Here is a 16707-nt window from a genome sequence, read left to right as displayed (position 1 = left end):
AGGGAGCTGGGCCTGTTCAGCCTCAAGGAAAGATGACTGAGTGGGGCCCTCGTCAATGTCTAGCAGTATCTGAAGAAAGGGTGTCTGAGGATGGAGCCTTGTATGGGAATGGTGCCAAACATCTGGCGCCCTTACCACCCAGAACAAGAGAATGTTAACCCCAAAGGCCCAGCTGATTTGTGTGTTTGCTGAAGATGCTGTGAATCTGGGTGGAAAGCCACTGTGTGATTATGTCACTCTTTGTGATTGAAAACAGTCACATGCATGGAATGCTTGAGACATATTTTGTGTGTTACAAAATTAGCAAGAGGCCCTAAGGATCAATCAGAAGGCAGTGGTTTATCTGTAAGGAAATCAAATAAAAGGGAGCTCACATGGGAGAGAGTGTAGGAAGAGAAAAACAGCACCTATGGAACTAAAAACTACTGCACTGCACCAGTGTGTTTTTTCTTCACCAATATATTGATACCGACATTTTGATTTTTTATATTTAGATTTTTTTCTTACATTTAGAGTTTTCTTTGCATTTGATCCCGTAACCAGCAGCCAGGCTCTTTTTGGTGGTGCCAAACAATAGGGCAAGAGGCAATGGGCAGAAACTGATGCCCAGGAAGTTCCACCTGAACACGAGGAAGGACTTCCTTACTCTGAGGGTGATTGAGCACTGGAAGGGATTGCCCAAAGGGGTGTCGGAGGCTCCTTCCTTTGCACAAGATTCTGTCCAGGTCATTCTTGAATACCTCTGCAGCAGTCTCAAGAGACTCAATGTGATTGCTGCAAGCATTTGTGAGGAGAAAGTATTCTATGCTTCTCTCATTCTGATACTAATGATTAGTATTTCTCTTATGATTTAATTAGTAAAGTTTGGTATTTGTCTTTGGAAAAACAAGAGATGACAAGTGATTCTGCTAAGAATCGTCCTTTCCAACTCTTTTAATGTATTTCTTTAAACTTTCTTCATGTCTTAGTCAACCTTTGGGGCTTTGCTAACATTATGAGACTAGGTTGAGCTAGATCTGTTCTGGGAAGCATTTGCTTTATTAAGATTCTGTTTGCTCCAGATGCAGCAACTTTATCAATTTAGGAAGACTTCTTACAAACTTGTCTCCAGTTCAGTTGGCTGAGAAGAATATACATGTTTTATTTTTACATACATATAGTCTTTATTATACAACAGTGACAGCATATCTTTCTTTAGCGCATAAAATAATTTCCAAGGATTTAGGACCTTAGAAACAATGAGGATAAGAGTACGAAGAATTTTTCAAAAGTGCTGTAAGTTGTTTGAAATTCTATATTGTATATTATTTTGCCTGAGAGATTTCCAACACCATAGAGGCATGGTTGAGCAACCTTAGTACCCTGGCAGATTTTAGTTTCATTTATACCAGCTGCAGAAACAGTTCAAAGGTGATTTTGAAATCTCTTTAGTATTCTGAATGCTTTTATCCCCTCCTTATTCCAAGCAGTTTTGTTGTTGAAAAGAACAAAATCAAGAAAAAGTGAGCATTTTAAAAAATGTTCCAAAAAAGAAATGACCCAAAAGTTTCAGCTTTTAGGGAAAGAAGTCTTTCTGGTATTAATTGTTCTGCATTAGTTTTCTCCTGAGCATAAAAATTGAAATCTTTGATTGCAGCGGGATTGGCTGATGCTAAGACAGCTCTGCAAGCTGAAATGGAAACGGATGATGGCTCATCAAATTCTATGGTAACAGCTTTCACCCAGTATTATGTAATAGCTTTAATCCTTTGGGCCAATAAAAGAGATTCTGCATGGACTCAATTCTGAAAATGTCTTTCCTTTCAAGAGAATGGCCTTTCCAGTTCAGTAATTCACTCACGCTTGTAAGTTTGGTTCAGTCTTATAAGTGTAAAAAGGTTCTTTATATTTTACTCTTTAGCTGCTTGCACTCACTTAGAAATAAGCAATAACTTAATCAGCAAGGCAGCGTATTACTAGTTCATTCTATTATTCTTTTATTATGCTCTATCTTTATAGAAAAAAACAACCAGGGCACATAGGGAAAAATCTTTTTTTTTTTTTTTCTGTATTGATCATAGTTACCCATTTTTCATTGCCTTCAAGATCTGTTAACATGTTTTTTGCATTAATAACTGTCAATGAATTTCAATTGATTTTATACTTTCCTTATAGCTTTTGAGAATCCTTTTCAGGGTCTTCAGGATTACTCCTACTCAACAGAAAATGGAGAAGTGCAGACAATCTAACCAGATCCAGAATACTCCAGTCTTCTTTCTTTAGTTGTGTATACCTTTTTCTTTCTTGTTTGTGTGTCCCTATCACAAGAATATATCAGAGCAGGATGTCCATATATTCCTTATATTTTGAGAACTAAAAGAAATTTCTTTGTTTTGAATGAGGGGGCTTCTTTACTGATGGTTTATTATTTTCTGGAAGCTAAATCTAGCATTGATGATGTTAGAGAATTAATATAGTTGATAGATAGTAATCTTTAAATCTCTCAGCTGGTAGCAGGATCCGCTACAAATATGTAGAGATGTCAGCTAGGCTGGCTTCTTTTCTGCACAAGAGCAGCATTTTTAGGATATTCTATGATTCTAATAAAAGTTACCAGGCAATATCAGAATGCTGTTCAGGATCCATACGCTGATGCTCAGAACAATGATTTTTTTTTTTTAGTGAATGGCACCTGCAATAGTGCACTGTAGCAGCAGGCATGGAGGTGCAAGCATGCAATTACTCCATCTATGGAACTGTTGGGCTTGACATAAAATAATTGTTACAGATTTTCAGGATCTTCAAAATATGCTGGCACATCTTCTTAACAGCAATTTCTCTGCATATTCAAATAGGCAATTGTATTGACAACATTATTCACCAAGGACTAATTAATCTATCATAACATCCAGAAATTAAAATGTCTTCTCTAGAGGGCAAGAGCATCTGAGTTGGTTGGGAGATATCTTTTGATTTCCATGCTTTTCAGACTGGTGCTTATCTACCAGTACCCTTAACTCTGCTGTGGTTAGGAAAAAGCAGTGTCTGTGTCACCACAGTCACTCCATTCTGGCTTGAACAGTATCAGTACTTGGAATTCAGGAGCTATTATAATAGTAACCATCTATTACAGTTGTACTGCCCTTTTTCCCCCCCCACACTGATCATTTGGACTAATAGACTCAGGCATTATTGAAGCTTCATTTTTCATACAGTGAAGCATAGCACTCTATTTGACTATTTAAACATACAGAACATTTTGGGTAGGAAGGAGACCATAACCTTTATATATGCTACAAGATAGCAATGATTGCAACTCAGGAGGAACCTATTATCTATTAAAGTATTAGGTTAGGGCCTTGTTTCTCAGTACACAAGAATGTTGCAGTTTTTGCAATGCTGCCTTTGGTTGTGCTAAAATGTACTTATTGTTTTGGCATGTCATACAGATGCTTGGTTTAATAGATCCATACAGCAATTTTATTTGGATTCGGCTTGTAAAATGATTCTCCTTTTATGGTGCATTGATTGTAAGTTGCCACAACTGGCAAACATAAAGAGAAATACTCAGCAAAGATGAAAACTGGGGGGTTTCTGTTTTGTGATTTCACCTTGTTCTGATAGTGGGTATAGTCATGGGCAGCTATGAGTATACTTCTTTTGTAGTCTTCATAGAAATTGTATTTTAGTTCTTCCCTCGCTCTTCAGTCTGTGGCAATCTTGGGACTCCCAAGCCAAAACATTAATCAATCTCTAGGGCGGTCAGTTTTTGCTTCTCTCCAGAGTAATGATAATTAGTAGCAGGAAAGTATAATCTAGGCATGCATACTCTATGAGAAAATGATAATGTCTGTATGACATGCTTGTTGCTGCTTTCATCTCAGCTCTCTGAATATTTGTGATGTGTAATTCCTTTGATTTCTCTCTGTGTTTTGGTGAGGTTACCAGGTTGCTCTCTCTGGTTGAGCACACTGATGTTCACACATTTCACAATTCACATCTTCCTAGGAGATGATCAGGATGTATTGAATTGTTCATGGTTGATGACAGTTTCCCACTGTTCATGCAGTGGAAAACCACTGTATTATGGTGGTTGCTTCTCCCCTTTTGAACTCTTTAATTCTTACTTCTGCTTATTCCTTCTGCTGGTGTCTAGGAAAGTGGTGCATTTGGAAATAGTTTTCTCAGCCAGCTAGTGAAGCATATTGGTCCTAATAGCTGCTATTTTACATACTACCTATATATGGGCAGAATATCTGTTCTTCAGTCATCCAAGAGTCTTTCTTGAAGATCCAGAGTAACAAGAAAATTAGTCCTTCAATACTTATTTCCAGATCTTATGCTTCTTTGTTTGAATTTTATACTTTATATTTTTGATTTCATAAGGCATTTATAATTTCTCTTCAGAGATCCAAATTTTCTAGTTTGCTTCTTGTTGCACATTGGGAGTATCAAAAAGTTTGGCTGACTTCACATAATAATTGTTTAGGTGCCTTTCTGTCTCTGAGTAGACTCAAGGAATTTCATGTGGCCAAATCAAGTTCTGTTAGATCTCTGGATAAACTTAGTATCTATATTGTATGGTATTTAGACATGTGCTGTAAGGTCACCTGGAGTTCTCTCTTTGCTTTCACCCAGCATTGTCTCAGTCTAATAGGGTCCAGGGCTGTTTCAGCCTTCAGTGGAGTGATGCTGCAGTTGTTTGTGGGAGTCCTCAGGCCTTGTCCTGGATGGGAAAAGGCAAAGGTAACTGGTCAGAGTGAGTCGTTGTGGGAATGTACATGCAGACTCAAAGAAGAAAGGTTACTCATCAGTAACTGGTGTTCTTTGAGAGGTATAGTCTGCATGTACATTAGTCTCCTACCTGCTTTTCCCCTCTTTCTGAATCTCTTTCAGGTTTGATTGTGCATTTAAGAGGAACTGCAGTGGTGGCAGTGTGTCAGTGCCTCAAGCAGGACGAGGGGAGGAGTGGGAGTGCCCCTCCAGGGCAGGCCACACGCCCACCCACTCTTAGAGTATATGTATGGACTAAGTGTCTCAAAGTACTGCAGCTGTTCGTTGGTAGGTAAATTTTCTTTACTGTATTCTCACAGGTAAAGCAGTAGATTTCATTTTTAAAACCAATTTAATTCATTGACTCCATGGATGCTATGCATGAACAACACATGGGGGGAAATTTATACCACAAACTGCATTACACTGAGTAGCTCCCTGTCTCTCTAATGGTCTCATCTCTTGTCTTTCCCCCCATCCTAACCTTATTTAGATATTTAAATATCTTCATTCCATTCAATTTGTCATTTCTATTGAGAGGTACATGAAAACTTGAGATCATCTAAGTTGTAACATAATTTAAAAAATAAAATAATGTCGTTCACAATTGTAGCTAAGTGTGTGAAGTAACATGTAAGATTGTATTTACTATTAGAAAATGAGGCTAGAAATGGAACTGAAATCTATAAGAATCAGTTTTATTTATACTAGTGTATTGATCTTTAAAATTTCTTAGTTGCAGGAAAGCCAACATTTGAGTTTAAACATTTTTGCCACAGCTGACCTCATGTGTTTTTTTCTTTTTAATCATAGAAGCCTTGTAGTAATTTTCTAATTCACTGCATTTCCTGCTAATTAAACAAGCAGACATGGGGCATAACCTAGCTTAAACTGGAGATGTACTTGTCCCTGCATGAAAATATGCACATGCAAATTCTGCAAATGATTATTTTCAAGTGAGTTGAGGGCTTTTACAGAAATATGATTCTGAGGCATTTGTACTGGGACTTCTCTGAGACCTGTCACCTTTGCAAATATGGTGGATGTGTTTTTACCAGTTCCTTAAGGTTGTAGCAATTAATGTTAGCTTGGCAACTCAAAGAAATTTACAGCTGGTTTTCTATCACTTTGGCTTTTCCATAAGATTGAGGTGTAATTTATCTGGGCTTAGTTACAGCCTGCAAACTTTGCTGAAGCTTCTGGTCTGTGGGACACGAGATACATGTGCTGTAGGTATTGGTACACATACATAAAATACTATGAAGAGCTCCAGTTTTACAAAGTAACTGATTTGTCTGTAATATCAAGCTGCCTTTGCACATTCTGAGAAGAAAACACAAAGAATAGTTTTCTAAACAATCTTAGATGAACACTATATGTATGCAAAGGGGAAGAAAATGTGGGAAAAGCCATCTTGTTGTGCCCAATAATCTGAATTTTATGGCTCCAAAACCACGCATGTATTCTTGTGATAACAGGTCTTTGAAGTGCTGTTTTAATTTAAGAAAATTTAAAAAATGGAGAAAGTTTTTGTCTATCTGTAGTTAGTAAATAGTATTAGATTCATTTATTTGGTTTTATACTTGTATAATCAAAAAAAACAACTCTCAAGATTCTCACTAGGAAAATGGCAAGGAGGCATTATGTCTTTTCTTAAGTTTTTAATTGTTTTCAATTCTTAAGAAAACCAGAATTTTTATAACTCTGTAATATTTATTTTAGTGAGTAAATATTGTGTTTTAGAGAGATGCCTTTTATACATGGCAGAAATGAGACACATTGAGCTTTGGTGCTTTTGCTAATACATTTTCATTGGATAAAAATGAGCACATGGGCACACTGGCCTACACTTATGTGTGTATCTGCCAAATGCAGAGTCAACAGTAAAGGTCTTGGTAGACACAGACAGGTTTGGAAAGTATCTAATTCTGAGTTCCATCTCTTCCTCCAAGCATCTGTAGATAGAAAGCTGTCATGCCAAGTGCCCAGTCCTTCCCATGGGTAACCTCAGCCTGGCTCTAGGAGGATCCAGTGGCACCAACATTAGATGGGAGCAGGTTTTTGTACAGAAGGAAAAGGGTCTTTGTGCCTTTGTGTGCATGCGGGTGCATGGTTTGTTCTGACCTAAATCTACTTGTAGTTTTTAATGCAATTTATTAAATCATACAACGACTCGCTATTTTTCTTAATTACAGTATGGCTATACTTAGTATAGACATACTAAGACTAGTGTGTCAAGGTAGGTAGCTTGAAATAAGAATCTTTCCTTTGTTTTTCTGAGAGGAAATTGACCTTGTACATGGCCTCAAATGTCTTTACCTCTCTCCATCAAATTAATGAGAAATTCTTTTGCCAGTCTCAGCTCTTAAAAGTGTTGGCTCTTCCAGACATGATGGTTTGACCAGACACTTCAGGTTTGCACTCTGCTAGACTTCCCTTACTTGTTTGCATAGATGAACTCTGTTGATAACTGCACTTCAGAACCTACTTGTTTTTCCCCTCTGTTTTAGGGCTAATTACTTTGAATAGTAGGCTTTAGAAGACATGAAGTACTTTTTTAAAAAGTCTATGTTACAGGCTGCATTGGTATGTTGAACCTTGAAATACTTGATAGCTGCAATTTACTTTAAATGGAAAATGTCTGTAATTAAATTTCCATTTAGAAAGTAAGCCATTTATAGAGTACATTTTTATTCCATTCCTCCTTTAGTTTTGCATTTCAATAAAATAGTTACATTTTTATGACGTCTTTTAATACGTTAGCTTAGTATTTAAAAAAACAACTGCAACATAACCGTGATGCTGAAAACTGGAAATTCACCTGTAGGATCTTTGGAAGATGACTTACTGTGTTCTGTAAAATCGCAAAATTTGAAAATCTGTATTTAGACACAGTAAGATACATAATTGCATGTCATTCAAGTCTCTTGACTACAGTGATTACACTGAACATATTCCTAACATTTCTCTTACTTTCTGCCTTCTGCTGGTGAGGAAAGGATAAAAGGAATGGAGGTAATAGAAAACAACACACATGTTTTCATGTTGCTTTAATGTTTAATTTTATGGAATTCTTAAATAATTTTGAAATTGATTTATTGGAAAGTTTTTGCTCCACACATGAGTATCTTCAGGCCTCCACAATTCATGGAACCTTTTGAACAATAAGTAAAGGATTGTTAGCATAAGAAATCAAACCCTCACAAGAAGTAGGGCAAAAACATATGAAATTAATTCTAAGAATATGCTAACATTTTGAAGACCTTCCCTGCTTTTCAAACTTAATGTTGTACTCCACTCTTTACTTCGTTGCCTTTCTTTATGGGTATTCGTGTTCTTGCATAGTCCCCAGTCTATATTTTAAAATGATGTGCAAGCCATGATCCACAGAATAGAGAAGATTCAAATTCCTGAGTAATACAATGAGGGACAAATGGATTACTTCAACTTTTCATTCTTCTTTTCTCCTGCTTTGTGTGCTGTGACATGAATTTCTGACTCATGTATGCTCTTTCCTGTCATAGAATCAGGCTTAACTTTAGTGAGCTGGGCTCTGGGGTAGTCCAAGCTACATGACTAAGTAAAGATTGTAATGAGATCTTAATGTGCTAATTCTTATATTCCTGGAACTCAATGCTTGAAACGACATCCAGTTTTCCTAGAAAATCTCTGTCTATGCTGAATTTCTCTTCTTTGATCTGTCTTGTCATACTGTCATTCATTACAGTTTCTTCATTGTGATGATGTTAAATCATCATACATTAAATTTATCTTGTACGCTCTTCAAGCTTGAGCCCAAAAAGTGCGAAAGAAAAATAGATGGATATTTATTATGGCTTTTCATATATGAATATTTTTTTTAATTTAACTTATTTTGCTAAGGAAAACTATCACTATTCATTTAAAAACATACTGTCCTATGTTTCTCCTTGCATTTAAAAATGTATTTTCCAAAGTAAACAGGATTTGCTTGCAAATGCAGAATTTACATAATTTTACAAAGCTTGTAATTTTGAGATCTGCTCTGGAGAACACAGCTTCTCCATCTCTGAAGACTCTCAGTAGTTTGTCCTGGAAGCCACAGTGATCTTTTAAGTCACATGAAGTTGTTTTGAGAATACTTCTGGATAGTATGCATGTCTGTAAACCAGTTTATACTGACTTACCTATGTTTCAAAGTCCAATGTAAATAAATGTATATTTTTTCCATAGTTAAGATCCATATTTAACACTTATATTTGTTCAGCAGTTAAAATTTTTATATATTTTACTTACTGTATGATTAGTGATGCATATAAGGTGAAATAACTTCACAATTGCACTGTGCTGGAAAAATCTAGCATGGGCCAAAATGCCAAACATCTTTGTTAACTATGGAATTAAGAATTGTTTAACTAGTTTCAATACTGAATATAGAATGAAAGAATTCTGTACGGATTCATTGGATTCATTATGAAATCCTGCCCTGTTTATACTGTTTTTAGTATTTCCCTGATCTTTCTGGATGTTTTAAATTATAACAGTGTACATGTCATGTTCTAGTGGCTATGGTATATGAAAATATGTATGCGGATTGAGAATTATTTTTACAAACCTTGTATTATAAAGTAAATTATGTATTGATCAAAAAAACGTATACGTACTTATCTAAGTGGTAAGCACCAGAATATTAACTTGAAGAAAGATATTCTAGTAATTTTGAAAGCATAAACATGTGGGAGTGTTACCACACTTTCAGGGCAGTGATGGCAAAAATAGGACAATAAAAAAAAAGGCATGACGTGCCATAGACTGTAGCATCAAAAAAAGGAAAAATCATCAGGACTTCAGCTTGTCTATGTAGGCATTTAATCTGATGCACAATGACCATTTTCATGTGCTTTGTAGTGCTTCTGCTCCCGTTAAGGCTCGTAGTCCCAATGTCTGTGTGAAAAACCACCAGACAGCAGCGCTAGGAGGGCTGGAGGAGATTTGCAGCCTGTCTCAAGTTTAAATTTCTGGCTAAGATAAGTAATCCACAAACCTTAGTTATCTTTAAAGATTAGGGCATTGTTCCTCTCGTTCCAGAAAGGAATCCCTATTTGTTTTTCCAGTTCACTTACGCAGAGATTAAAGGATGGAGGTATGAAATAGCCCACTTCCCTGTCTATTGCAATTGTGTATCTTGTGATCAGGTTTCTTGTGTATCATGGTGAGACATTATCTCACAGAAATCATTAATGAAGAGGAGTTACTAGAAATACAACAATACCTAATGATAATCATGAAGCGTGGCTGGACAACCCTACCAAATGAAAGCATAATGTATTTTCTCTCTCTTGAACACTGTAGATCAAGGCAGGGTGTGGTATAGGGAAGAATCAGAGCCCTGGAACTAGTTTGAAATACAAAAGAAAATTACCAAAATTTTGTGGCTTGCTCATTGCAGCTTAGACTAATGGCAGGTTTGTGTCTTGGGCTTGGAGATGCTTAAGTTAGCTCCGCAGAAGGAAATATGTCAGCGAGTGGCCAAGCAGCTCCCTGACTGAAATGTCAGGTAGCACTAGTTTAAGTGTGGCGCCACCAAAATGCATCCGTACAGCTTTTGGGCTTAGTGTATCCTGATGTGGTGGTGCCTTTAGGAATTTGCAAGCATGTTCCTGCCAAATACATAGGGTCTCTGCACTGAGCTGTACCTGTAGGCTTTTTTTCCCTGAGGTAATGATCTTTATTGGTCTTTAAATCAATAAATTCACATGTGAAAGACTAAGAGAAAAAATGACGCAAGGTTTCTCTGCACTGGTAAAATTAACACTGGTCATGAGAAAATTCAAGCACCATAAACAAAGTTTTTGTTGAGTAGTGTTATAATTGAAGTAGTTTCAATACTGGGCAGTGCATAGAAAGTCCAATGAGTAGTTCCAGGTTGTGGGAGAGAAGGAGCTGATAGAAGCAAGAGCTCTTTGGAGCAAGAGATGGAAAGAGGTTGTTTGTTATACCTAAGGATTTCTTACTCATTTCAGTGAGGGAAATTTAAATGTATTTGAGAGAGAAAATATGAGAAATCAGCTAAAGAGGACAGGGAACTAGATCTAATCTAAAGCTTAAGGAGACAGCTGGCCTGACATTTTACTTCTGTGCATCAGAAAGACATAATTAATATAATTATTTTAGGACTTCAGTGAAATCTGAAATGGCTGTGTCCTTTTGAAATGAAAATATTTGTGGAGGAACTGTCTTTAATGACTTCATTTCTGTTACACCTTGACCCTGGAAAATAACTGATAAAGCCTAATCTAGAATACTAATTTTTAAAAGTATTAAGCTATTTATTGATTGGGGTTTTTCCCCCCCTGGAGTTCTGTAGCTTTGTTCTGGCTTTTTAAAACTTGGTGGTAATTTTACTGGACTGTTTTCAGAGCCAGCTGCTGTATTTTGTATCCATCAGCATCATTCCAATGGCTTGAATGAAATAATAGTGCTTTACATAATCTGTTGACCTAGCCATTTTCTCTCGAAAGCTTATCATAAGTGAAACAATAGAAGAGGAGAAATATGCATAAAAATATTAAATTAAATTTTCTTTGGTTGAAATGTTATATAATAATTTTGCATGCATGGCGTCAGTAAAGCCAAATATCAGGTCACTTGCCTAGAGAAATCTTCATTTGAAGACAGAGAAAATTCATTTCCTTGCAAAGCCAGTACAGAATCTACCTGTTCTGAGTCCACAATTTGTTCATAATTGATGAGCGTGGGGCTTCCTTTTTTAGATACTTTTACAGAGATGAGAATATTTCATGGGGACACAGTTTTTTGGGTTAGCGAGAAAATAAATAAGCTGAATATAAGCCTTGGGTATTTTTCCATGGTTTTAAAATATCTAAGTGATGAATTTGCACTTCTAAAGTACAATGAAACCCAAACTCGCTGCCTTGTAGTTAAAGGTCTTCTACTTGAAAGCTTGAAAGTTTCTTTACTGTAACTAGAACTTGATTGAGAATTCTATCTAGGAGTCTGCCTAGGTGCACTGATGCAGTAGCAGGAATAGGCACTTAATTATTGCTCAGTTTAATTGAAGAGTTAGGATGCTAATTTCTTTAGTTTTTTGTAGGATATCACATGACTTTTTCTCCCTTCGTTAATGGAAGTATTACTGAACTGTAGCAAAATGAGAACAGAGGAAGGATCTATTTGCTTGTTAAAAGAAATTTAGCAGGTTTTATTTTATCCAAAGCTAAATTATGCTTTTAAAAAACCAAACCAAATGCTGAAAATCTATCCATCCTGTTTTCTATAGGAAGATGTTTCCCTGACCATATTAATTTTTAAGATAAATACAATATTAAGGTCTAACTTTGCCAAAAACTGAGCTTCTCCAAACTGTTCTCTGAAATGTGTACCTATTTAAGTCAAGACAAATATGTTTCTAGATGATAGAGATGCCACCTATTTGAAAGAAATTTCCTAATGTGTAACTGTGTTATTGAAGCAAAGAATTTTAAGACCTAAAATTCTTTTACTACCATAATTCACATTTTTTTCAAAATGTAACACAAGAGCTATAGTTACTAGTTCATTTATTTATGTACAACTTTGAGGCATTATCCTTGTTCCTTTCCCAAGCTTATTTGAAATGTTCATATAACAAGCTTCTGGTATGTTCACTTACCACCCAGTGAATTAGAGAGTTATTCTCCAAAGGTGTAGAGTGAAAAGATGAATGTGATTTTAATAAAGAGAGAATACAAAAGCGGAAGTGGAAGTAATGAGTAAAGGAAGGAGAAATAAAGACAGAACCTTTGGTTTTGCCACTTCTAGTAATCCTTGGAGGTATTGATGTGGTGGGGCTTGCAGTCAGACGTAGGTTTATTCTCGCTGTAATTTTTAAGTGTCTGTATATGATCCTTCTGTTACATGAGAATTACATAGCAGCACTAGGCCTGCAAAAATACAGCTGAGGATTACCTAAATTGGTTGTACTTTTTCAATTGTTCCAGACATTTTATTTTAAGCTTTTTAAACCACTATATTTCCCAGAGCTAATTTTGTGATAAATAATAAGCTTTAAGCCAACAATCTCCAAAACTATTCCTTCCTCCCCAATGTAATGCTCCCAAAACTTAAATTTGTCCTTAGCATTTTCAAATAATGTTGTTTCTTGGCTAGAATATGGATAACTCTCTCAATAATTGATATGATCTCTGCAGATGATGCTTTACTGTGTAATGAGTGTACTTAAGGTAACACAGTGGATTTTGCACTCCAGGCAGACATGCTCCTGCTGTGCTGGCCCACAGTCGAGTATGAAGGATAAGTGAGATAATCACATTAACATTAAATAAGTCTTCTGCTTATGTCAAATTTTTGTCACAGTTTGAAAACTAGTTTAAAAAGTCATTTTTTGGAATGAATATATTAAATCAAATTAAACACTTCTCTAGTGTCATGAGTTTTCCAGAACTGTAAGTCATTGCATTTGAATGACAGATTTCTCAGTCCAGCTTTGGAATGGGTGTGCACACTCCTGTTGAGTTATTAGGGGAATGTAGGAAAGATGATTATAGATCAGCACCTGCTGCATCAAGTGCATTATTGAATCTTTGGGTAGTTAGGCTTACAGATACGTGGTTCTTGGTTTTCTCAGGCTATGAAAAAGTGCAGCATGCAAACCAAAGTTACTGTTACAAGAATCAATTATGTAATCCAAATTAAATTTACATACTCTGCTAATGTGCATCAAAGAATATTATATTTATATATCAAAATAAACAACGGTAGAAATTAATAACTGTGAATTCTCGTTTTCCAATTCAGGTCAAGTGATAGAGAACTGAATTTCAGTTTCTATATGCAAAATAATATTTTGTAGATACTTGCATTATTCTGTCTTATCTTGATGATAAATATTGGTTTAAAATCTTTGTATAAAAAGCCATGAGTGGTTTATAATTCCCCATATTGTGTGTGTCTCTGTTTTAAGACATTTCAAGTCTTCAGGTATTATCTGATAAAACCATTTCTTGCTGCATCTGACAGGATTCATGTTCTCTTTCAGGAGACGCTGATAGATTGGTGTGATGAAAAGGAACTTAATTTGATTTTAACAACGGGAGGAACAGGGTTTGCACCGCGAGATGTCACTCCAGAGGTGAGATAGTCCTGGAATAGAAAAATCTGCCCTTTGGTGCAAAAATGCATGAGTCTGGAGGAGGGGAGGGTTTTTGTTTTTGTTTTTGTTTTTTTAATTTTCTCTGCAACTTTTCTTTGCAGTATCTGTGGATGGGTCAAGTGCTACACAACTTGGAATCAGAAAAAAGTAATAGAAAATATAGCACGAGAGAATTACTCTGACCTTGGGTTCTTGAGCCAAAACAATTTTCAAACTAAAATGTGGTACAGTTTAATGGTTTTCCAGTCCCCTCACAAAACAAAATTCTAATGGCTTTGTGGCGTCATTTTCCTTAGCACTGCAGTACAACACTGCTAAGCAAAGTTTTGGGTGGCTTTTGTTGTGTCTTGTGCAAGGAAGAGTGGCATAAGAGAGATGGATCTGCTTGTCAGAAAAATCTAAACAGGCGCAGAGGTGGAGGTAATGCACCAGTAAATGTTGCTCAGGAAATTTGCCTACGTTACACTCACATTAAGCTGAAGTAAGGGGGGAAAAATGAGAAGCTTAACCTAACCTGACCTTATGGCCATGAGTTGTCATGTGAAATGACTGTGTGATTGTTCTTGTAGTATTTTGTTATTTATGGTTCCAAATTAGATTAACGTGAACTTTGAAAATCACATCTTTCATTTGGTGTAATTTTGTTCACTAAGATTGAGTGAGTTGTGTTTATTTGCACAATTAAACATACCTAGATTTCTTTTAAGTACTCATGTATGTTTTCGATTTCTTAGACTCTCCAGTTGATTTGAGTTCTTTATAGCATATCTACAATGCTTTTTACTTACAAGTGTGTTTTGTCACATGCCTGCAGTTCAATTTTTTTTTTTTTTCCATTAGGAATTTATAAACATTTTTTTAATTTATTGTATAACATTTGTGTAACTAGAGAAACATGCAAACAAAATGCTCCTGTTCATTACTTCTGATGGAAATAGAAACCTTGAGTAACTAGAGTAACTAAAACCTGGGGGGGCAGTCTGTGTATCAGGAAATGGGAACAACGTTAAGATGAACACAGTGTGGCACATAGTGAAAATTGGTTTGCAGTCCCTTTGCTAAAGGCGCCACAAGTGAAAAGTGAGTTGGTTAAATTTGTCTCTTTCTTGCAAACTAACATAATGCCTTTGAAGGTTGTGTAACCGGGACTGGGTGGAAGGAGGGATGAATTTCTGCTTCAGTTTTCCTTTGTGCGGGGTCAAGCCTGGGCAGCAGTGCCAGACGAAGCATTGTAGCCAGTGCAGAAAATTAGCTACAGATTCTCAAGCAGCATATGGCACAAAAAATAAACAAATGAGAACTCTGTGCACAAACACCCAGTATATTCTTTACTCTGCATTGCTGTTACTCATACTAATTAACACAGGTAGGGATGTTTTTTCATCAGTTTTGTTGAGTAAGCCATTCTGATAGTTATCTGAGTTGTTACTGTCTCTGTATAATAAAATCACATTGATTTAAAAATCATTAATAACTTGTACTGAAGAAAATCTGCGTTGTTTTTCACTTAGTTAAATTGGATTAAGTCTAATCTCAGTGGAGATATAGAATCCCAGGTTATTAAAAAATTGTGATGACAAACATTGTTCCTATGATAGGATTTATTACATCATTCAGTCAAAAAAATTATTTTAAGGGAAGAAAATTAGTTTGCCAGTATGTGTCATATCAAAAACATACTAAGAAGCCTAAGTTTTGTCCCCATTTTTTATGTCTTTTGGGTCAATGAAAAACCAAAAATGGAAAATTCATCATGTCAACGTGAAATGTGCAATAACAAGCCTTTAGGAAGACTTGCATTTATGTAGAAATTGGTTTTCAACCTTTGTGTGTATGGTGTTGGCCCTGCAAGCTCTCATCACTGAGCTGACAATGAAAGGATGTGGTCATGGTATTATGCTATAGAGATGTCACCTTTAAGATGTTAATTTAAAACTTTTAAGAATTGAATTTGATACTGGAAAATGTTTTACTATTTTTCCTTAGAATAGATACAGTAGTCTGTTGAGTCATACTTCCACTGGTATGTTTCAGTCCTACTTCTCCTTAATTCCCCTGTACTTTGGATTAGAAAGCAGGTTTCTCTGTTTCTTTTCTACAGATATATAATTGTAGATACACAATAAAGTTAGTTCCCAATAATAATGCAACCCAAAGACTTAATGTTAATTGACTTTTGTAATTATTGATAAAAATGAAACTAAGTGCCTAGCATAATGTAGCTAAAATGGCTTCTTGCTATCTCAGAAATATGTAATTAAGCATCCCAAAAAATTGGTATTTTCCCCACTCACTTTGCCTTTTGAACACTGGATCAGAACCATTCCAGGTTGTTTCAGTCATGTGTAGTAACGATTTTTCTTGTAATGGGCTAGAAAATTTAGGAATATTCAGCATATGTGATTTTCCTTGCCTGTCTCTGATCCACAAATTTATAGCCTCAGTCTAGTTGGTGTGTGGAGAGGAGCTTTTGAAGTGGTTCCTACGATTCACATTTTGAGGGTCAGTTTGCTTGAGCAGTGTGAATATCCTTCACTTTCTGCACAAGTAGAAGTGATGAAGTGTTTGCGGACATTTAAAAAACCAAACTCACTCAATGGATGGCTGAATTTGAAAGTTAGTGTGTTGTAGGCATTACTAGTGAATCCTGGAATTCTTAACTGCTATGGCAGTTGGTGGTAGTTTGCATTTGTACTAAAGCTGAAGTGTAAGCCTAATTTTGTAGATACACTTTTTTTTTACAAGGTAATTTCGCATCTAATTTATGGGAATAGTCCTTAAATCTCTGCTGGAGTTTGCTCATA

The 16707-nt window shown here is 36.0% G+C and overlaps 1 protein-coding gene across 18 annotated transcripts in view; it reads left to right on the top strand.

The window, feature by feature from the left end:
- Window positions 1-16707, top strand: part of GPHN (gephyrin) — a 263372-nt gene that overhangs the window by 123481 nt on the left and 123184 nt on the right. For all 18 annotated transcript variants that reach the window (XM_063159330.1, XM_063159328.1, XM_063159325.1 and 15 more), the window contains exon 4: window positions 13790-13882. In XM_063159330.1, the coding sequence (XP_063015400.1) occupies window positions 13790-13882 (93 nt within the window). The remainder of the gene's footprint in view (window positions 1-13789; window positions 13883-16707) is intronic.

Source organism: Melospiza melodia, chromosome 6 (assembly GCF_035770615.1).
Source record: "Melospiza melodia melodia isolate bMelMel2 chromosome 6, bMelMel2.pri, whole genome shotgun sequence".
Classification (NCBI taxonomy): domain Eukaryota; kingdom Metazoa; phylum Chordata; class Aves; order Passeriformes; family Passerellidae; genus Melospiza; species Melospiza melodia.
Note: the sequence above shows the minus strand (reverse complement) of the source record. Positions and strands in the feature narration are given on the sequence as shown.